Raw genomic sequence first — 24181 nt, forward strand, 5'->3', positions numbered from 1 at the left:
CGGAATTTCCGACTGTGGCACTCTAATTCACCTAGGCCTATTCATATATTCCTGTGATTGTGAATTACCAAAAATTTGAAAAAGTTAGGTCAAAATTAACCTTTAATCAGTCATATTTACCACGTCTTCCTTGCCACTTTGAGAAATTGTATCTCGCGGTCCTTATACTCCACCATACAAACCTTCGTATGATTTTGAATACATTAAAAATAATGCCTAAAGAACTACCGTACAACGTTCGCCAGCTTCAATTCGGTCTATTTATGTACTAATTTTGTTATTGGGTGGGTTTACCCTGTTCGCTAGCTTCAAGTAAATTCAGTATATATCAGAGACGTTGCCAGTGGGAGCAGCGGCAGCAACTGCTCCCCCCCCCCCCCTTTCAGTGTCGAACAAAAGATAAATACTGTTTGTTTTTTGGCATGGTATTTTGTCAGTGCTCTTTTCATCTTGAATACTCGTCAGCTCCGTTAACTCGATTATAATCGTAGTAACATTTAGGCCTATTGATTCAGCTACTTAGTTTGGCAGATGCAATTAGCTAAATTTAGCCAGTAGCCTATTACCAGCCTACAGTTGGCCACTGCGTAATAAAATACATATTGCCTACCTAACCGCACTCGATGGAGAGTCACGAACCGTATGCACAACGACGACGACAACGTGCGTTCGCATCCTTTCTGATACGTCATGAGTTGTTGCACGAAAAGCATGTTTTGAAGCTAAGCTAGCAATCGTACGTGATACGCGCTTCCTATAAATAATTATTACAATGCTAAATACGAGAGTTTATATAATCCATCAGTTAAGTTCGTCAAATGTATTAAAGTCCAGACATTGGACAATAAACATCCTACTGGAAAAAAATGTAAAAGAGCAATATGTTTGTCTTTCTGAAAGAATAATTCAAACCGGAAACAAAATCTGCTGAGAATATGATATCATATGATCATGATGAAATTAGCAAAACATTGCTCCAGATCGCATCTAAGGACCTTTAATTGCTCAAAACAGGACACCCCCTCCCTTTAGACCCCTCTCCCATATCAATCGCAAAATGTGCATCCACTTGCAAATTCCTGGCTACGTCGCTGGTATATATATTATCTATATTGCATACAATTACAACACCCAATGCTAGTCAATACTAGTTGTAACCGTTACAGTACTTTACTTGGTACGTCGCACTGAACTCTTTAATCTTTGCCAAAATTGGTTCGTATTGTATATTTTCAGGCAATTACATCTTATACAGTTGTAGAAGATATGTGTAAGACTACTTTGGCCAAATTTAGACTAGAATATATTTTATAGAAATAGATCAGTTGTTATTTTTGTTCGCGGAATCGGGTCCATGAAACAATGTATAGCTTAGGAGTAGACAATTATCTTCCTCAGAAGTAATGACCATAAAAAAATAAGGAGGTTTATATCAAATAACTAAGGTTTGAGCAGTAAGAAAAGTGTTCGGGGATTGGACTAAATTTAACTTTTCGATGATTTCCTTCATTTTTTTGTTGTACAAATTATATTCTTTAAAGTCTCGGCTTTTCCAAACTCTATTGGGCCCTAGGCTAGGTTTAAGTAGTTACAACTGATTATCTCAATTGTACAGTGGCCGAGAAATCCATGACGTTGAAAAACCTCTCGATTAATTTGGTATATGTAACATGTGGGCGATACTTAGTATGTTCCTTAACTGCATCCTCCCCGCCCTAGAGATATTTCCCTGCTACGTTTCGCATTGGCAGAGTCAGACTGACTAAAATTGAATACTAGCGCCCTTTAAAGCTATTTTATATGCACATGGCTGCCACCAAAACACTACTAGTTTTTGTCACGATTGTAGTTGTTTTATCTGCGAACTGTGTTTATTCATCTCAGAGCAGAGTTAACTATCAATTTATTACTAGTTAGTAAGGGTTGGCGTATATCGCCACCGAATAAGTGCATATCGAATTGATATAAAGGCCTACATGAGAACCGCAACCACTGAAACTGTATGTTTTTACAGTATGTTTTTATACTTATTTTTAAGAATTCCTATCATCTGCCTATCATCTTGGTCCTTGACGAAGATGATAGGCAGATTGTTCATGTGAGTGACAAATAGCCCCACTGCCCACCCCCCACCCCCCCAAAAAAAAACTATAGTAAGGGCGCTAGTAAAAACCCCGGTGTTTTGTGGTAATTCACTATGTCGTCTAATATAATTTGTTGAAGAAAAAAAAGTTTTCCCCTTTGTTACATTAAACATAGCTTTTGTAGTTTGTGTAGCCTATGTAGCCTTCCAGCAGATCACTTATACTCAGTTGCTTACTTGCTTAACCAGAGTGATTAATAAGTTTGTGAAGTGAGGGCCGGTGGTGCAAATGTATCGAAAAAGTTCGGAACAAAAGTGCAGTTGCGAAAGATGGGGTGTCTGAACTGACACTTACCGTATCGTTGACGAGTAACGGAGGGGGGGGGGGGGGCTAAAAGGCAGCAGTCGGAATTTTATGGCTTCAAAACCCGTCCAGTTGGAATTTCAGCCACTTCACCCCCCCCCCCCCCCAATCATCAGGCCTTAGCTACGTCCCTGGTTCTCTTCGCTACTACTTGTAAGATTAGTGGTTACTCTATTATTTAATTTTTCTTTCTGACAGTTTAGCATCTCAGCGAAAATCAAACAAAAATATTAACTTAAAACTTTGACAGATTTAACACGGTAAATGGAATAAGTATACATCGTTACCTCATTAAGTATATAATACCGATGTAAAACTGTACCGAATCGATACACAATATGTATATTGATGGCTTGAAAATTAAACTAGTACTCATATATTAAGCATTAATCTTGTTTTATGCACTTTTCGCCTTGTATGCAGATTTACAGACCAAACATGTAAATGAGATATTTTTCTTTGATAGATTAATGTTATTAAAGGGTGTGATGCGAAGTCCCAGGAAACTGCATAATTTTTAGATAGGGTTGTCAGGAACAAGCTTAACTTGAAAATTATACGGAACGTTTCTGGGAGCTCAAGCGGGGTCGAGGGGCTTTCTCTGGAATATAGTTCAAGCCCTGGTTGGTTCCACGAGGGGGAGCCCCCTGAAGTTTTTGTATTTGGTGATATCCCTTGTTCTCTCGTAGCGACTTTAAAGCACTAAAACACAAAACGGATATAATAAATACATTATAGTTATCTATAATGTATTCCAAGCAGGCTGGTGGGGATACGCTGGACTTAAGCTACACCCTTTGAAGATATTTTCCGGTCTCTTAAAGAAATTTGGAAACACAGAAATATATATATGAGATGAACTCAATTTTCAGCGGATAGTAGTGTTAGGCCCCGGGGGGGGGGGGGTTCAGGGGGCGAAGCCTCTGGAAGCTGCTTCATTTATTATCCAAATATTATCCGAATCTGAGGAAAATGTAGACGTAAGGAAGTAACAGACATACCGATTCTGTTTTCTTTTCTTCGTTTTTGGATTATAACTCTTACTTTCGTAAGTGTATTAATAAAAAATAAAAAAAAAATATGGTTTAAATTCACATATAGTTCTAAATGCTTTCCCTCATATCAATACCGACATTTTATTATTTTATTTCTATAATTATTTGTTCAAGGCAAATCATGCATGGATGTTAATATTCGCCAATATATGTAGATTGTACTCTTTTCAAGCGCCGATCAAAGTGATGATGTGATGTTACCCCAAACCCCCACCACCACGCATTTCAAACTAACTAAGAATAGTTAAAACACTATGTTGCGTTTAGACTTAGATATTGGACATAAGTCAAGTCATATAAGTCAAACTATGACTCAGACTGTATCATTTGAAGTCTAAACTTGCCCTTTTTCTGGGGAACGACCACAGACCCCCTCCCCTTCCTCCTCCATATATATGATGTCGGCTTTGACGACCCTCTGTTCCTGTACAAAACTGCAGAACGAGTGTTTTATCTTATCATTGTCGCTGTGTACTTAAGTTGCCCAAAGTGTGTGACACCACTACTTTTTGTAAAAACATTTAAAGCATCAATTGATGTGATGGCTGCTCACAAAACATCTTATAGTGCAGTGACCTCGAAGGAGCGAAATGAAAGGAACATGACTTATCTCTTAAATCAACTAAGCTTAGCAATATTAAGTGTTGTTACATTTCTATTATTCAGTTTGTTGTTTACTATCACAAGACTCTGTTCTGGGTGTCTCCTTCATATAAAATGGCAATCATGTGTTGCTGACTCGTTACTCTCTTGTATGTGAATTAAACAACAATCAACAACTCAAAATAAATTCACATAGTTAGTATAGCCTTTAATTAAAGGTAAGAAATTTTAAGTGTTTCCATTATGACGTCATTTTGACATTACCTTTCACATTTCTTGATTTCAAGGATGATGGAATGGATCCAACCGGAAAAGTGTCTGGCAGATCGTAGTCATAAAACCTATGGAGAGAAGTAGAGTAATCATCGTATACGATGTAGAAGACGTAGAGGAATGGCCTCCTAGTAAGGTTTATTGTTTACTAAATCAATGAAGATAAACAACAAAGTATAGACAAAGTAAATAACAAATAACAAGGAAATAAATCACATCTAATTGATCATACTAATCAGAATTAATTATAATCACAGGTCTTGTATTTCAACAATTCCAAGAAAAATAAATTAGAATGGATATAGTTTTGCAGATAATAATGATGATAGTTGGAACTGCTCTACTGTGTGTAAATTATATGCGGTTGGTAGTAACTGTGAAAAGTATAGCTGTCCACATGATCATAATTGGCTAAATTGTCTTTTAGCTTAAATTATCAATTAATTTAAAGTTGTTCAAACATGTAGAAATACAACATTGTACACAATAAACTAAGTAAACGGAGTAAATCCTTGTAACAACCGCTTGCCATTTTCCGCTCGGATCACGTGATTTTTATCGTATGTTATTTTCGGTAAATTGATTGATAATATAGATCGTTTTCGTGAACCCTTCTCATTTTTAAATGAGAACTAAAATGTCTGAGATTGTTAGACTGCAGTGGTAAAATATAAAATATAGAAATTATGAATCTTAAAGCTGAAAATTGTTTCTTAACCTCAGAATAGTTTAAGATGCTACAAATTACATTTTTCAACGTAATTTCGGAATGACAAACCTGCACAATCTTGCACTAACACGGAGGAGAAATAGAAGGTAGAGGGATAGAAGGTTGGGGACATAGCAACATTCTTTACTGGGCGCAACAATTTGTCATCTCGGGTTGAAGTTAAACACAAATTGTTACTATTATATGATATACCAACGTTATTTAAGTATTTATTCAATATCAACCTTCAATAATTTTATCACATTGCACGCTTGTTTTTTGTCATTGATCTATATCAAATCGTACAAAATTATAACATTTTTTGTGGAGTTGATAATAATGACCTTAACCATTACACAATCGAACCTTTCTATTCAACTATGGTCTCAATGAAGAGCTGCATGTGTCCAAAATAAATAAATAAAATAAATTATCTGGAATAACCGGTAACAGATAGTGCATAATATCCAATAAATATGTTAAAGTCTAGCTCAGTATCATCCTACCTTATACCTGAATTGCCCAGTTCTATGTAAAACACTGCTCCGGACATAGAAAGAAAATATATAGGATACATACCTTGTATCTCATTAGCATAATTAACGCAAAGATACTGCTATTTCTTACGTAAAATGTTTTTCTTTACAACCGTTTGTGTTCTGTATCTATCCAGTGACTGGTTAAAACAGGCGCTTTTGAATATATCATTAATGTTATATATACTGTAAGGGCTATAGCGGACATAACAACTCAATGTACACATGTAGGCAAAATACCGGAAATAATTGTTGAACTAATAATTTATATTGCTACAGCATTGAAAACTATTTATTAAAGGTTATATTTTAATAAAAGGGTTCTCCCCGTTTAGACCCCTCCCAACGGACGCAAGTCATATTTGGAGAACACCCCCACCCCTCCTTTCCAAGATAACCAGATTTCAAAATGCATTGAGGTTTCGATGACTTCAATGCACTAGACTTCTGCTTGTAAGTATAACCAGAACTAGCTGTTACAATAACACCACGGTATGATAACATAGGTCAGTTTACTCTTCGTGGCTATACACACCTCCATCAATAACAAAAGGGATATTGTACTCAATGTTATGAATCCACACACCAAGTATTAGAGGTATCCACGATTTCCATCGTTACATATCATGTAAAAGGTTTTTCAGAGTTTGACCTCTATAGGAAATTTGACCTCACAAGCAATAGGATTCTTGTACTCAATGTGGCAAATCCATGTACCATGTATGAAAAGTATCCATAATTTCTACCATGAGAAATGCTGTTGTGAAGGTTTTCAGGCCTCGGCAAATATTTTTGAGAGTACTCGCTATTTGGCGACCGTGACTAAAAATCTACTCGCCAAATTCCACTCGCCACTAGGCATATGATTGTTCACTGGCGGATCCAAGGGGGGCCAAGGGGGGCCATGCCCCCCCCCCCTCCCAAAGGTGAGCCAAAAAGTGTTTCCGAACATCCGCTGAATCATATGATTGGAAATTAAAAAAATCGAGAGGAATAGCAGTGGTAGACTAGTCTAAACCTTTTCGTTTTCTGGTTTAAAATTAAATGCAGAGCTCCCAACTGACCCGCAATTCGCGGGAATTAGACCCGCATTCTAACACCCAAACCCGCTGACCCGCACAAGCGTCCGAAAAAATCCGCATTGTAATTGTCAAGTATACATAAAAAAGTTTGCATCAAATTTTGACTTAGCAACCATCATTTCTTTAGCATTTAGCATAATAGAGTACAAAACCTCATTTACAGCATCATTTGAACCTCAAATTAGCTTATATTTCTTTTCATTGGGGCGAGCTGCGAACATTTTCATGCCACGGGAAAGAATGAATTATCACCTACTATTCAATTTATTGATGTTACACACAAAAAAAATGCATATTTCTCAGAAAATTGTGGGTGACACAAAAGCCTTTTTAAGTGCCACCATTTTACATGTAGGCATCACCAGGATTCCCAAAAAATTCAAAAGGGGAGGGGGACACCCCCTCCCCTTATACCCCTCCCCCAGGACGGCGATTCGTGGCATGGACCAGCATTTGCCTTCTCAAGAGTTGGGAGCTATGTAAATGTATGAGCATGATGATTTACAGTTTAACACCATTTTGCAGTTACAGGCTGGTTGTAAGAAATTTATAACCTATGAGAAATAAAATTTCTTGAGAAAGATGATCCTAACTTTGTTTTATAAATATTTTAGAAAATTACACCTGGGAAACATTTTTTTCAGAAGTAAATTAACATCACCATTGTACACTTTTGTCGCACCAAATTGCATCTGAGGGCATTCAGCAATAGAAAAATTTCCAAAGGGGAGGGGGGCACTCCCTCCCCTTAGACCCCTCCCCCATATCACTCTTATGCCACTTTGGCCCCTCCCAAACAAAGGCCCTGGATCCGCCAGTGTGATTGTTGGTCAAGTCTCCAAAGTACAGATCTGCAACATCAATACTTTCTATGAACAAAGGTTATAGGCAGATGCATGGTGCTACGTAATTGCGCGTTAGAAAAGTCATGTTTTTTTGCAGTACGAAGTAAAACATGACGCAGAATCATAAATAAGCAGCTTGGCCTACTGTAGTGTATCAAAAAATTAAAATTACAACATCCGTAAAAATACCTACGAAGATAGCTTGGCTTTCTGTTACATTAGGGCTCCTCAACTTTACTTGGCATATACTATACAGAAACTAGGTGTGCGGGAGTCCTAAGCATAAGCAGTACCTCACTGCTACTTTGAACCACTGCTCAATTAAATAGAACGGCGACTTCGTACAATTTCCCAATTAATTTTCTGTCTTTTAGCTGCAGATTGATGCATTTTACTGCTTAAATCAAAGCGATCTTTTATGCAATGATAATCTGAGGTTGTAAGAGCATCTCTCTTCCAAAATTCCTAGCAGTAACAACAGCAAACTTGTCTCAAAACTTCTTAAATTGTTCTATACTTTGCGAATAATGACTGATAGCCAGTAGGAAAATTGCTTTAAGAAATAATGGAGATGTTTTGCCATCTTAAGTGTATTGGTATTCTGACTGGTATATTCTTCACGTTCTTGTGTTAACGAAACCTAATCTATCCAACCGTTGCTGGCCTAAACAACATAAAATTGCTCACATGCCTAGCCAGGTTTGTTCAAGTTGTCCCATAATCATAAACGTGATGAAAGTCGAACGTTACTTTTAAGGCCTAGATATGCTGAAACTGGTGAAAGAGACTACACAAATTTGGATCAACAGCCGATCCAGACAAAAGCTCGTGAACTCACTGCCAAACTAAGACCATTTTACACAATTATTTCGCATTGAGATTGGTCATAGTAAAAAATCTAAATAGACAAACTGTTAAGTTTCATAAACGCTGCCTTGTCACAACGAACTACATCCAACCTGAAATGAATACGACGGAAAACGTCCAAAAGAACAATGTATTACAAAATACACTTTTCTGCACACAAAATAAGGCTCTGAGCGGCACGTTGACGCCAATGAAAATATGTTCGTATTTTCAGTTTTAGATTCTACGGATGCTCATAAGCTCATTACCAATTGCCAATAGCCCCATATTCGTACGAAGCGTAACGAGCACGTTATCTGATAGGCTGGTTGGTGGGAGATACGGTAGCTTATAAAACAAGGTTTCCAAAATTTGAACCCCGGTGACCCCAAATGACCTTTGATCTCCACAAAAAAAAACATAGGCTGTTGCTCCTCAATGTGGTCCTCCTATTCACGAAATATGAGATTGGTTTAAGTTTACCTCCCTGAGATATCGTGTTTACAAGATTTTTAGTATTTGGCCCCTAGTGACCTCAAATGTTCTCCCCACAAAATAATAAGGTTCTTCTACTCCATTTGGTACCTATATACACCAAATTTTAGATTGGTCCAAGCTTCCCTACTTGAGATATCGTGTTTACAAGCAAAGCGTCACACACACACGCACACACACACACACACGCACACACACTCCGCCTGCATGACTGCATACGTTACGGTAATAATCGAAACCAAAAAAAACGTTAATGCTTGAAGTCAGATTGATGAACAGTGAAGTGTTTAAACTTGCTTAAATTAACAGGTCAAACACTCTTCACCTTGGTTTTATTGATCAAATTTATCTATAAAACTATAAAACTACGTATCGCCAAGTTTGTCGTCCTGTATAATGTGTATTACGTCATGTGGCTGGGGTCAAAACAATGTGTAGTGTTGAGAAAGCTGAGCGTGACGAAATCGGTCAACAAAGTTGAGAGAAGATAGTGACTTACTTTAATTAGGTATGCAAAATTCGGGTTTATGGTTCTTCAACAGTTCAAACTTATTATTACTATATTTTAGATTTGGTAAGGCGACATGAACCATCGAATTACTTTCTCCCTGCTAAACACGAGCAATATTTTATCTCCACCGTTTAACCGTTTAATCAACTTCACAGAACAAAACTGTTCTCCATAAACTAGACAATTAAGAACCCGCAATGTCTGTAGTCACATATTAGATATGTGAGTTACATTAAGTGCTATTTAATTATGTGTTAATAAGGCAGACTTCCATATACCAACGAGAAGTACATACAGAACAAAAACGAAGAAAGGGAAATAAAACATTCCTTCTATAAAATTAGTGAGAGGAGCAAGTGAGGGATGTATTAAACAACCAAGGAAATCAAGTTAACTCATTTAAAATATATAAACAAAGAATAACAATTAGGACATGTCGTAATATCATGATATATCACTGAATGGCTATTAAATATGTCGAACCAGTATTGAATAAAATGATGCACTATTCCCAGCCACTGATAGACACGGACTGACCTACTTATCGTCGGTTTCCATGGTTACGTTGTATGACAGTTACAACATTCCAGGTGTACAATAGACACGTGACTCGTTTATCTTTCTATTCATTATCTTTAACCCTGGCTCGTGTCATCTATTATCATGCTAATTAGGTATTAACGGGAAAACCAGGTGGTAATCTTTACTGTTAACTTATTTTACTTTAGAAATAAATTGTTTGAATCAATCGTTTGTGCAGAAAACTATTGTAGAAGTAGAGTAGGCCAACTGTGTGTACTAAAACGGTGATGATGTTATCGGGTATAAAAGGAATTGATTTGAAGGGCTCCCTAAAAAAAGATGATGTGCGAAGGGGGGGGGCGGCGAAGGAAGGGGTGGTGGTGGGTACAGGTAAGCTGTCTGAGGGGGAGTGGGACAGATGAGGCGAGACTAAAATTACCCAACAGAACACTTGGATTGGGGTAAAGTATTTAGTCTAGATAGGGAACCAACATTCTCTGTTACATTTTGTTTATAGTCAGACCATTTTAGCTCCATGGTCAGACCAAACAAAACCCTCGGAGTGTATTATTTCCAGTAATATTTTTTTCAGCGGTCACAGTTATTCTCGGAATGGCGTTGTTTCACATATAACATACGTTAAGCATCGTTCGTTCTCATATGTTCTATTTATGTAACTACTCAATAGCTTTTGTCTTTTCTTTCGAGATTTGGGTGATGCGCGGTGGGGGGGGGGGGGGGTGACGGGTGCGACTTAAATATTTTCTTTTTTTATTAGTAGCACGTCAGCTGTAAGTTGAAGATGTCACTGATTATGTTGTGAATGGTAAAGACGGAAAGGAGAAACTTTAACGAGGTTTGATCTGTGAGAGCAAAGAAGGCGAGAGGAGGCGAGAGGAGGGGTTGGTTTGGGGTGGGGGGTCTAAAATAACACTGCAATGAAACGGACCAAGCAGGGACGTCATGATCGAATCAAGTATGAAGTAACATTAATACGAGAAATATTAAAATATTAAACAGTTTTTGTATAAAGTTATCAATTATACAAAGTTGAAGCTCTCGGTTAATTTTGTAATTATTGTTAAAAATTAGGTTAAAATATAAGCATAAATCATAATTAAGCTTATTTTGTATAACGTCGTATTTCAAACTGTAACGAAGAAAGTGATGTAGTTTAAGCGGATTAAATTTGAACCTTTGAAATTTATCAGATATACAGATTTGCCTTTAATGATATTTACTGCAATACATTTTTTTTAACTACTGTATATAGTTAACTCAATTGCAATTATATATTTCCTTCTAGTTAACTTTTATTTTGTTTTAATTAGTTAACTTATTCTGAGTAACTAGTTTTTAAATTTTGACAACTAAAACTATTTTATTGGTTGCTTCTTTTGTATGCATTTCAGTTTTGCTAGAGTAAACATTGATCAACATTTTGAGGAGTTTATGCTATTATTATTGCCACCATCTTTCTACTTTAAAATTAATAACGATTTCAATCTCTTTTGTTTCTTAAATTAATTGTACATAATTGAAAATCAACTATTTCGGAGGTTTCAGTCAAAATTAACAGTTATCCTTACAAAACTTTAATTTAGAATATTAATTTTACTCTCTATAATTATTAAAATCCAATTTCCTTGTCTATATATCTCTTATTTTATCCTAATAAACATTCCTGTAATTCTAAAACCTATTTAGTTAAATGTTAACATTAAAATAAACAAAGAACAGTTTAAACAACCACCACCCACCCCTGCACCCCTCTTTTACCAACACCCTCTCAAAATATACCCTATTTATCAATTAATATTTTGTTTTATTTATCATAACATTCTACAAAATTCCTTTTACGATGACCTAATTGTTCAAATAAATCCAACTGAAACTTATTACATCCAATTTCTTGACATTAAAATACAGCAGACTTTACATTCTCTATTGTTAGTTTAATATTGATAACTTTTATTAATTAAATTAATTCCCTGTTTAAATGTTATGTTGATTCTAACATCTACACCGGAATACTTACTTCAGCTCCTTCAAGCTTGTACACTGTGAGGAGTAAGACAAGATGGCCGCCAACTCTTCATTAGTTAGTCTCCTGTTGCAGTCATAGATCCACAGCTTCTGGAGAGAACTCAGGATAGAGAGAGAGAGACCAGACTGAAGGATAAGGTTCAGACCAGACTCATCAACTCTAGGAGAGCAGGAATTTAGCCACACACAAGAGATAGGAATCTAGAATGAAAGAATAGAGTTACTGATAATAGAGTAGATAGAGATAAATAGATTGGATTTGGTAAGGATTAGAATAATTATAATAAAATAAAAATAACGAAAAAAAGGTAAAGGAAAATAAAGCGATAAACTAAGACATTTAGGTCGTGTTTATTTGTAAGAAGGAATCAGTTATTGAAAAGGATATAAGGGGCTGATTTTATGGGGACACAAATATAAACAGGAATAATTACATTAGATTTGAGAAAATAAAGTGGTAATGTAGGATTAAAGGGTTAGTTTGATTGTTTTACAATTAAATTATTCATTAAAGTTTTTATAGCTAATAAGGTTTAATAAAATAAGAATGCGAGGCTACATATTTTTATTTATTAGTTAATAGGAAACAAATCTCAATGACGGGTTGAGAATTTTATAAGAAATGGGTCAATAATAATTGAGATTATCTATCTTTTGAAGAAAAATATTGATCAAATTTATTTGTATTTTTATTTAGAACTTTCAGAAGGAAAATATAATTTAATGTTATAGGAATCATGAAAAGGAAACTTCTACTCTAACTAATACCAGGTTTTTATAAAGTATAAGGAGAGTTTGAAGAATTATATTTAAATCAATAGGTTGTTTCTTATAATTAAAATGCAGTTTAGAGAAGCAGATGTACGGTAGATCAAATTCAAGTTTTCCAGAGAGAAGGTTGACGAGGCTTAAACTCAAAATTTAATATACAAATTATTTCATTATTGATCCAAATCCGACTATTCTGCTTGAATTATAATTATTTCTAATTAATATGATTTGTTTAAAGATGATGTCCATCTGTGTTTAATTAGTTAATTATCAAATTCATTCCTAAGTTACAGTTTGATTGTGACATAACTTCTAGTAGATTTTTTCGAAATGTAACATTTTTCTTTCTTTGTGTTTGTAGATATTCCTAAATTGGGTATTGCTTATGATCTTAACTTTCTAAACTTTATCGTTTCTTCCAATTAAATAGTACCATCCGCTAATTATATATTTTTTTTTACAAATAATATTGTTATCTGTAAACACTTCATATCCTTGAGGGTTTAATTATACTAATTAATTATTACTTTTAAGTTTAATCGGGTTGATTGGGTCTTCATTGAAATATCTTCTGTTACTATGGAGTTCATCGGGTGTGAACAGTTAGCGGAACATTTAACGTTAGAGCTACGGCTCTGGCGAACTTCTGCTATTGAGAGTTGCAGCAGGGTAAAATAGGTGGCGCACTTTCAATTTCAAAACCATTTTACTTTTTAAACATCATGTGGCCATAAAGTCTGTTGGCTTGGAAATGACGTACAGTTTTTATAATTATGTGGGCAAAATTAAGACAAACCAGCTGTCAGTAGAACACCACGATCTAGTTGCTCCTGGAAAAACATGGACGAAAGATTCCTTTTAATAACTATGTATTGCATTTGATTATTACTAGACTTAATAGGAAAACTGTTTTATAGAGGCTCAAAGCTCTGGGCCCTATACAGTATTTAACAAAGGTATATTTCATATAAAGTGTCAGGTATATTGGCAGGAGTATGGTCATTCAACTAATCAGTTATTAAATAACATTATTTCAGTTAGCCTGCTCGATAAAGAAGCTGCAGGTTTCTCACACAAGTGGCTCAAATGTCCGACCTGGTAGATTTAATAAGTTAGGTGATTAAAATGATAATTGTGGAATGTTATAGATTGACTTGTATTAATGCGTATAAGGCTATGTTATGTACGATTAAAATCGAGTTGAACCATTTTCTGTGATTTAAATTTTTTTGAGGAATAACAAAGTTTCTAGAGTTTGTCTATTGATACATTTTGTTAGCTAGAATGAAGTAAATGTTAGGCATCAGTACACCTAGAATGTTAATCGCTGGTTTCATTCTTCGCTTAATTTAAGATCCCTAAAGAAAACTCAGTGTCTCGATTGCATTTTATTCAACTCCTTTATAGTTAAGATATGCTTTAACTTGGACTTTTCTGATATTCAGTCAGCAACTAGGCTAAGATCTCTATTATTTATGAGTTAGATTTGCTAAGCATGTCCTCTCGCTAAAAGTAGATAATTATAGTTTTTCGAAGGTGATGAGTGAGTTTTCTAACATAGCCTAACTTTATTACTACTAGTCTAGCTTATAGCCTAACTAAGTTTGGCCTGGCCGCTTTCCCCCTCTAGCCTATGCCTCTATACCATACCGTCAAATTATCTCACTGATCAATGAACGCTGTCTTAACTATTAACAGTGGTTCCTCTCCATTAAATAATCCATCTTAATAACCACTCAACAAGTCAATGGTAACAAACAACTCCCAGTCTCCCACGAATATAATACGTACTCTGCAGCTCCACTAATGTAACACTAAAACATTCGTTGTCAGTGATAGATACTAGATGTAAACAGGTATTCAATAGCATATACAGGTGTTTTCCAGCTGTTCGCGGGTGATGTTTGAAATTTGTAACATACATTTTGGCGCCAATAGAAGTAAATGTACGAGAGATGTAACGTTATACATACCCGGTGAAAACAGACAGTTTGAAAACTGACGTCGATTGGGTATGTCTTAAGGAAGGGGTCGAGGAAGTAAATAATACAACACAACCTATATCAATTAGATCAAGCTATGATTGACATTTCTACCTAAGCGGTAGGGTGTTAGTTCCCGTGCACCCCCTCCCCCTCCCCCACCACCGGTTAAAATTTGGGCAAATAGCATTTCATGTACACATTCCCCACCCTATTATCTGCTAGTGGATGCATAAACAAGCAATAAACACACAAGTTTGAATACCGTCTGTTTCAAATGATTTAAAGAGTACATGTTTAATGAATAATAAAACCTACATGAAATAACATAAATTGAACAGCCTTGCTCCGTCCTACACATCTTGCAGACACATCGTGCAGACAAAACGTGTCTGTGTCAAGTTACATTTTTGTTTTTACATATATTCACTAAATCATCATGAAATTATCGGAATAAATGTAACTACACGACTTTTTTTCATCCTTCCCACCCAACCACCTTTGCAATTAATTCCATTCCATGTCAATGCTGGATTATTTAGCTAAATCTTTGCACCAGCAAAGAGAGTTTAAGGCAATGTAACGATGTTTTGTCTTTCACGTACCTCGTAATTGCTCAAATCAAAATACTATGTCGACATTTAACCAATAATTGTAATAGTCAATTCATGTAGCCCCCCCCCCCTTTTTTTTCTCCCGTTTTACTCATTACCATCCTCATCAAGAAAAGTTTATTTTTTGAGAAAAAATAGTTGAAATTTGTATAAGAAAGAAATCTTGATTTCGAGAAATGCAATGGCAATTTCGAGAGAAACGTACAAGTTTGAGATAAAACGCTAATATTTTTAGTTGAGAAGTCAACATTTCAATAGTTTAAATTTAAAACAAAAAGAAATCGACATTTTACACGAAGGGAATTAAAGAGGTCGAAATCAATCGAAGAGGTTCTAAATTTTAGAAAAAGTAGTTTAATGTTGAGAATTTCGGTTATATTACAGATTGCAATTTTAAGACAAATTTGATTTTCAAGAAAAGGGTTTCAATTTTGAAAAAGGGTTGAAATTCCCAGAAATATTCAAAACTTTCGGGTTAAAATAATTAAAATTTTGATATGGAAATTTTGAAATTGTTCAGTGTTCCATGTGGGTCACAATAATGAAAAAATGTGTATTGTTTACTTAATTGGGATGCCCCCCGACCCCCTCCCCAACCAATTCATTTTTTTCTCCCTTCCTACGCCAATCAAGTGATTTGTCACATGTATAGATATGAGGAAGGGTGTAGAACATAAAGGAGGAGGTACATCTTGTGGCTAATTTGTGTATATTTCTGATTAAGTGCATGAGCGGTAAGTTTGCCTCTCCAATCCTGAAAACGGATCGACTCTCCTGTATGGTTTAGTACCCAGTAACGTGGGTTCACATTCCAAAATTCTCCCGATCAATTTAGGAAGGGGAACAAACATTTATGGTCAGACTATATGTGGATCCGAAAGTTTTGATGTTGTTGCTGTGGAGTAGTCGTTGAATGCAATTCCATATACGGGGTTGTGGGGGTTCTCCGACTGAAATAATTCTGGGGCGTAGTTAGACTATAATTTTAGTCTAAACTTAAATTAAAGTTGTGCTAAAAAATACTAGTGTGAAGTTTAAGAACTGAACTGACCGATGTTAAAATCACTATTGTATAATTGCATAAAAAAAAAATCAGAAAATGCAGTCTTGCTCGCGTCCAGTTATTCTGTAAATAGCCGTTGGGTGGACATGTTGCCAAACCAGTGTATTATTCCTATATACAATAATGCCTGACAAAGAGGTACACATTATTGCATGTTACCTTCATGTAGCCATGTAACTGATTTTAATGGCAGATGCATTGGTTATCTACTACTTGAAATCGGTTTGCAGGACTAGGAGAATGGGACCCCTTCTCAACCCCCATTTTATTATAGGATTTCAAGGGGGGGGGGGGGAGCAAATCCCAACTGACTTAGGTAGGTCCTACACTATTATGGAAAGGCTAGAGAATTTAAAAATGGCGGAGGTGTGGTCGTTGGCTTGTTGAAGGCAAATCTCAGTAGCCCCGTCTCCTGAATTCTTTTTGAAAATTGATGTTAACTGGTGCACCCCGAGGCATAATTAGACCACCAATTAGGTCTAAAATTGGCTCCATACACCATGCAGTTTTACCTATGAACAATGTTTTTGTAAAGTCGTAAGGGGGGGGGGGGGGTGTACACTCGTAGCAGTGGCCTTCTTCTCAGCTGAATGTAACATTGCCCCCCTCCCACCCCTCCCCGACTTCTATCCAAGTGTATAATTTAGAAATTTTCTGATTAATGTTGAAATACCAAAATACTTTCATCTCGTCATTTCAAAAGTCTTTAGAAATGATAAAATATTGACTTCTTTGTGAGCTCGTAGTAAACAATATCCTGAAAAGTGCCAAACATGTCTAATTTTCATGCTGTCTTGGTGACACTTGTAGTGACGAAATACTATCACGATAGATTTCGCTAGGCGATAGTACGCGTTTTTCTTTGGAACTTACACTAGCCCCTTATCTTTGCTTTACTGGAATGGTCAAGACCATCAAAATATTTTCATTATTTGCATATTGCGTTTTTATTATATATTTAGTGCCGGACCCCTTTTATATTTGGACTTCGGAAGATCTGTTGTGAATAGTCAAGATGCCGTCCAAATTGTAATTTGGTGAGTTGCAGTGTAATAACTAAGTATTGTTTTGTCTTTTCCATAAGACTTATACGCTACGACCCATAACACGTATACACTTCAAGCGGCTATAGAAGATTCTATGAACGCAAAATTACCAAAAAATTATCGAGGTGCAAAATGATGAATTGACATTTCGCAGCATACTGTTGAAGACCTCACTCCTAGATACAAGGAATTTGCCATTTTGTTGTAAATTGCTATCAGTGGCGTAGCCAGGATTTTTTTCAGTGGGGGGGGGGGCGCTGGGGGGCTTGAACATTTTCTGGGGGGCTTGACCATTTTTTTGTTACTATCTAAGCGGAGCGCCACTATGAGTTGGCGCGCAGCGTACCGTAAATTTTTAGCTAAAAGGGCCTCCCAGATCGTTGGAAATGACACTTCCCAGGCCTTCTTAGGTGCTCTAAAGTTTTCTCAACATCCTTTATTTTGAGATACCATGTTATGATATGGTCATCAAAGAGTTTAGTGAAATAGAAAAAAAAAACAATCTGGTAAGTTACTTAGAAATATCATGACAAATCTTTTGTGAGTTTGACACCGGCATTGACAGTTTTCGACAAATCTGAAAATTGCGTGTGGAAAATAAAGAAAGATTGACTGGGCTTTCAGCCAAGTAACATACTGAAATGACCGAACTAGATTGCGTCTAAAATATTATTTGGGTGATAGACTGATTGGCCGGCAGTGGCGGAGCTAGGGGTATTGGTCGGGGGGGGGCGAGAATGGCCTATAGGGGGGCTTTCGACACTATCTAAGAGGAGCGCCACCACAGGTTGGCGCGGAGCGTACAGATTTTTTTTGAGGAAAGATTTTCCCTAGATTGCCGGAAATGACTCTTTCCGGGCCTTGCTAATTGGAGGTAAACGAAGAATAAATATGTGTCATCGACATTTGTGACAAGTGGAAGTTTATATGGGTGTTGAAAGTACATGCGCTTCATCACAATCCCCGTGGTATCTTTGTGAGTGCTCATGTTTTCGAAAAAAATAGATCGAAAACCCCGTACAGTTCTTGGGAAGAGTTTCGTACAACAGAATTAAGTGCCGATAAATTAAATACCGCCGTACGTTAGAGCATTTTGTCAGTAAACTACACCAACAAAATGTGACAAATGTCAATAGGTAGATGAGAGTGAAATAAAAAAGACAATAATCGCGAAGTAAAACATGCTTAAAAAGCTGAAAAGGGCGCCAGAAGTTCATTCGAGTCCATCGGGGGGTGGGAGGGGGGGGGGGTTAGTTCTCAATGATAGTGTTGCCTCCTTTCTTGAAAATTTGGTTTTTAGTGGTTTTAAGAGCATCAGGGTACGTCCCAGAAGTGAAAACCAGATTGAAAATGTAACAGGGTATTGAGGCAATGACGCAAGCAATGATGTGAGAAACATGTGTATGATGTCAGCATTTTTTACCTATTAACATCTTCTTTGGCATTCAAGTACCTGGAGACCACCTTTCTATAAGGGTATAGTATTGCTCACTAGCTTGTTTGATCAGTTAATGCGCACTGGTTACAAGATAATGATAGGCTGTTTGTATTAGTATTTATTTGCATGTTAGGGATTATGGATATTTAAAAAAAAGAGTGACAAAGGCAAAGTTTGCCCGAACAGTCGAACACACAAATTCAGTAGTAAACATTATGTGTTCTGTAGTCTTGTAGAGCAAGAATTATATTATTCGACGGTCGTTAACATGCGTTTTCAGTACAGTGCGACTACTGTAGACTTCTCGGCCTATGAGCTATGTCACGTCAGGTTTTCAGCAACTATAGCCTACTGCCGGTCCGCGGTCGAAGGGTCGTTCATGAGTGGTCATCATGGAGATTCGAGACCATTCAGACCAATGATATATTTTTTTTCGCACATGTAATTTTTTTTCGACACCCAAAATCCCAGTGGGGGGGGGCGACTGGGGGGCGACGAGCTTTCATGGGGGGCTGTCGCCCCCACGCCCCCCGTAGCTACGCCACTGATTGCTATTATTTGAATTGGAAGATTGATCATTTATCTGAAAAAGAGGGGTATTTCCCTCGTGGCCAATGAAACGACTTGAACAAGTCTCATCTTCAAAATCTAAACAAACCAACGACACAGTGTAAAGCAGCGTTTGAAGAACGGTTGTATGGTTGTACAACTTGTACTTCTCTGTTTGTTTAACGTGATTCCCTGAAGCTACAGTAATGGCTTACTAATATGAAGATATTGCAATATATTCCAGATGGTGATACTGAAAGAAACAGACTAAGTATATTGCAATTGTCAAAGAAGAAATGTATGTCGTGTTTTCCTTTCATATTGTTTGGCTATGTACCTACAAGGACAGGGACATCATAACGTTGAAGTTATGGCTTAGGTCTTCTTTAGTCATATAAGAAAAGTGCAGCCTAACGATGGCCTAGTCCAATGGTTTTAATGACAACATTCAAAAGTTCGCAATGCCAGCATAAAGCGTGTCCTAGGATCAGCACAATGTAGGACTAGCTGAAATATGGTGATGCTAGCCTGTTAGTTGGTTACAAGTTGAAGGAGAGGGTTTCCTCCCTCAGAATACTGATCACATTAGTTTATTGAGGAAGTGTTCTACATTTGCGAGATCATCCAACTACTGTATCTGAAAGGTTTTATTCAACAAAGTGGCTAAATATTCTTACGACTAGTTGTAACAATAATACCCTTTTGCACATGCACAGTTGCTATTTTTACGACTAGGAGTACTTTTTTTACGACCAGGAGAAACAATAATTTCCGGTTAGGGTTAGGTTTAGGGTAAGGGTTGGATTGAGTGTTAGAGTTAGGGTTAGGGTTACCCCTACTACATGCGTAGTTGCTTTATTTACTTTTAATTCGCATGAATTCGCCGATGTTGTAAGAATAGTTTATAAATAATTGTTACGACTAGTTGTAAGAATAGCCACTGCCTTTATTCAAACTATGTAGTCATAAAAACCTACTCTTAAAGTACTCTGGAGTTGTTTCCTCTCCTGGTATATTGTAGATGTAAGTACTAACCTGCCAGTGAGTAAAGGTCAAATGAAGTGCAAGGTTTTCCAGAGATTGAGATTCAATATCCCATATCATATACAAACATTTTTGTAGTTTGTCACCCATAATACTGCAGTGCTTTAGACTTCCCTTGCTGGTCAAAGACAACCCATTATTGGAACATATCCAGAATTTCCAGGGTTTGTGCTGGTAATGCTCAGTTCCTATTGACGTATCTTTAGCTTCAATATCACAGATCAATTATATGCACCTTTACATAATTTACTTACTAAAGGTGTAGGGGTCTTTTACAACTAACATTTAAAGTTGATTGCTCACAAAGACTGCTGTAGTGTCACGTTGCTATCTGAATGCAAAAGTTCCTAAGAACTTTCAAAAAGCTTCAGAAACCAAACACTAATCACTAACATAAAATGATCAATGATTGGATCAAAGTGGAACTGCTACCATGGGTTTTCTTTGTAAGTGAAAATACTGTATTGAAGATTTGGAGAGCTTTGCATTACCCTTGTAAGTCCAGCCACTATAAAGACTATAAACACAATTGGAAATACTTCCTACTAATCTGAGAATGTACAGCTGTGAATAAAGAATTGTCACTTATGCTTGTTTAAATTTTAAACATTGCTGAGCCAGTCACTGCAGTTGGATTTAAGAAATCTAATTGGTCTCAAGACTGATCTTACTTCGGCGACTAAGTACGGTAGCTTAAGAAAATATATGTGTCCCCAAATTTCAAAATTTGGAATTTGCTTTCTCAATATTTGGAATTTATATCTCACAAACTTTTAACTCAAAATTTTGAGGTTATAAGTGTCTTCATCTGCCAAATTTGTAGAAAGAACTAACCATATTGTATGGCTATTGACCAGCTGAACAGGGTACTTTATAAACCTTTGGTGATCTAAAATCTAGAAAGAGACCCCCCCCCCCTCCCGAGAGTGATGTAACTAGGTCAATGTAGCCAATGCAGTCTCGAGGGCCTGGTGCCATTAAATAAAGAAAAATAATATGAAAACACATCCACCAAAGCTGACACACTAAATTAGATACAATTACAGTTTCTCCTAATGAGTGGAAATTCAAAAGACATTCTGTCCTCAATACGAAAGAGAGGTGCGAAATCTCACAAATTTCTCAGTCAAGCCCAAACCATGCATGGTTGGGTTTGTGTGAGGTTGGACTATCCTTTGGGAGCTCATTTATATCACTGCACTACACCTCTATATGCAACTTCCACTGACAACGGACAATCCGGTTCAAGTTTAATAGTTTACTGGTTAATTGTTTTTACACTTACCTGGTTATTGGAAACTGTAGTGTACTTTCCTTCATCTGGATTGTATTCTCTGTGAATGTCCATGTATACAGGGTAGTAAGCCAGAGACATACACATATCTATTTCTGACCGAAATTCTCAAGATCTACTATCAGTAAAACTTGATTCTCATTCACATCATTTACTTTTCTCTTCATTAGGTTAACTAGCTTTATCCTGAAGCGAGCTACAGTATTAGTGGATCACCTACTCCACCTGTAGTTACCAGTTTTTTATGGAAGTGTTCATACTGTGCTGACAAGGACAATGAGTGGGTCATCATCTGATATTTCTTCCATGTAATGGTAATAACATTAATGGTTAGTATAGAACAGTGATAGTAATGTTTCAACAACCTCTGGTAGATTTTCATGGATTAATCCAGTAATTGGTATGTTTGTAGTGAGCTTGCCATGACACAATAGGCCCACAAACACCCTCTGGTACGTTTTAACCATTTGTCAAACTGAAATAAAAATTGCCTCCGAGACTCATATTAATAAATTCTTCTAGAACTCCTGACACTTCTAGAATGGTAAGACTGGAAGAAAACTTGTTGGTTCTGTAAGAAAGTAGCTTGGTTTACCTACAAATATGTCTTCTGTTTAGGTATTTATTTTCTTCAGATTAAAAGCCAAAACTTCAAGTTACAATTTTAGATATTCCAAAATACTGTTGAAACATTAAAGAAGTCAACTCAGTCTATATCGCTGAACTATGTGTTAGAGGTGTTTGTAATGAACACTCCATCAAAAAAGAAAACCTTGATTAAGTTAGATAAGTCACACATAGGTCACACAACTATGGATATATTCTTGAACTTTAATGTACTTTGTTTGTTATGATGTTATTTACTGTAGTACAGTACAGTTGACTGTTTTAAGCATTTGCTTAAATATTAGAAAAATATGATTCAAACGAAATTGGACAGTAAAATGGAAATCACCTCAACCTTTGGTATTCATCTCAAGGTGTCTATCATATCAGCTGAAGATGATGGCTAGGTTTGCTTCTCCAATATTTCTTTGATATTTTTCTCCAAACTCCTGATAAACTGTCGCATACCAGAACATTGTAAGATTAACAATCACATCCTGTTAGGCTAAAGAAGCATCATTCAAGTAAGGTGTACACAAAACCAGTAACATGAGAACCAGTGACATTGAGGGCCAGGCACAGTTCCATGCACAATTGTGTCATCAGATCCACTTTTGTTAAGTCTTTGTTTATCCAAAGTTGAAAATATCATTTTTTATCACATATTTCACTGGGCACTTAGCACCAGGACAGCACCGAACAACAAGTTATGAAATAACAGTATATGTCACAGTTTGCAGATAGAAAAAATATGTACTTTAACTCAAATAATTATAGTGAAATGTCTTCATTTCAGAAATCCTACAAATTCATCAACCTATAGACAGTACAGTGAACCAATGGTTCCTAAATTATGTGACCAGAATCCTTCATCATGTTTTCTTCAGGCTCCATTCTATTTCAGGGTTGCCTTGTTATAACTTTTGTTTCTCAAATGAATATTAATCAGACTGGATTGCCAGTGGTATTGCTTAAAGTACTGAAGATTCAATGCTTGTCTCAATTTCAAATTAATGTTTCTTTATATTTCAATTAGTTGGTATTAGGTGAGCTGCATATACACTGTGGGAAGCATTATGAGACCTTGAACTCATCTTGTACAGTCTGTAGATTTGTATTCTAGTTACATTAGTTTCTTTACATTGTTATTATAATTATAACTGAGTAATTTGTTTTGAAACTACAATAGCATAACATATGTTTATAGTAGCTGTGTTCTGTGTTTGACAATGTTACATGATAGAATGCAGCTACTTGCAGACCGGGTGATGACAATTTACATGAATAATAACATTATAAGTGACGACCAAATGTATTTTGTTTTTTCTCATCATCAGGTAAACTGGAATTATTCAGTACTGAGATCAGCCTGTTTAGGGATTTACCAGTTTCATATCCGGATAACAGCTCTTGGAAGAAATGTGTACAGTTTACATGAGCAGGGTAATGATTGTATGGTCCACCACCTGATTTTTACCCCACCCACCCCTCCCCCTCTTCCATGAGAATGCAAGTGTTTAATTGCATATTTTTACTCCATGACGTATCAGATGATCCCTCAAGGGAAATTTCCACACCGGAAAGTCTATCATCCAGTCATGGAGGTATTGAGAATTGCACTATGACAAGCAACAGTTTATGATTCTATCACAGAAGATCATACAACACAATATGACAAGTTCTTGTAGGATCCAGCATGTTTTGTCATCTGAAATCCTTAATGCAGTTGTATTATTTTTATGTTCTTAAAGCTAGTCTGTAATTGAGTAATTATGTTATAAGAGTGTGTTTGGGTAGAGGGGGG

At 36.4% G+C, this 24181-nt stretch overlaps 2 protein-coding genes across 10 annotated transcripts in view; one reads left to right on the forward strand and one right to left on the reverse strand.

Moving 5' to 3' along the window:
* The window catches only part of LOC139969995 (uncharacterized), a 958452-nt gene that overhangs the window by 133326 nt on the left and 800945 nt on the right, over nucleotides 1-24181 (forward strand). For 7 of the 9 annotated variants that reach the window (XR_011793870.1, XR_011793871.1, XR_011793869.1 and 4 more), the window contains exons 1-2: nucleotides 21963-22100; nucleotides 23715-23820. Coding sequence is in view for 5 of the 9 variants with exons in the window: in XM_071975511.1 (XP_071831612.1) it covers nucleotides 22083-22100; nucleotides 23715-23820 (124 nt within the window). In the remaining 4 variants the exon portion in view is untranslated. Of the gene's footprint in view, nucleotides 1-18746; nucleotides 19732-21941; nucleotides 22101-23714; nucleotides 23821-24181 lie in introns of those variants that run through there. The other 2 variants (XR_011793872.1, XM_071975515.1) reach the window with 2 other exon arrangements.
* Nucleotides 1-24181, reverse strand: part of LOC139969984 (uncharacterized) — a 119909-nt gene that overhangs the window by 25683 nt on the left and 70045 nt on the right. The window contains exons 5-6 of the mRNA XM_071975482.1: nucleotides 11963-12171; nucleotides 4370-4446 (exon numbers count right to left, since the gene is read on the reverse strand). Of these exons, the coding sequence (XP_071831583.1) occupies nucleotides 4370-4446; nucleotides 11963-12171 (286 nt within the window). The remainder of the gene's footprint in view (nucleotides 1-4369; nucleotides 4447-11962; nucleotides 12172-24181) is intronic.

This window comes from Apostichopus japonicus, chromosome 7, assembly GCF_037975245.1.
Source record: "Apostichopus japonicus isolate 1M-3 chromosome 7, ASM3797524v1, whole genome shotgun sequence".
NCBI classification, from domain to species: Eukaryota; Metazoa; Echinodermata; class Holothuroidea; order Aspidochirotida; family Stichopodidae; genus Apostichopus; species Apostichopus japonicus.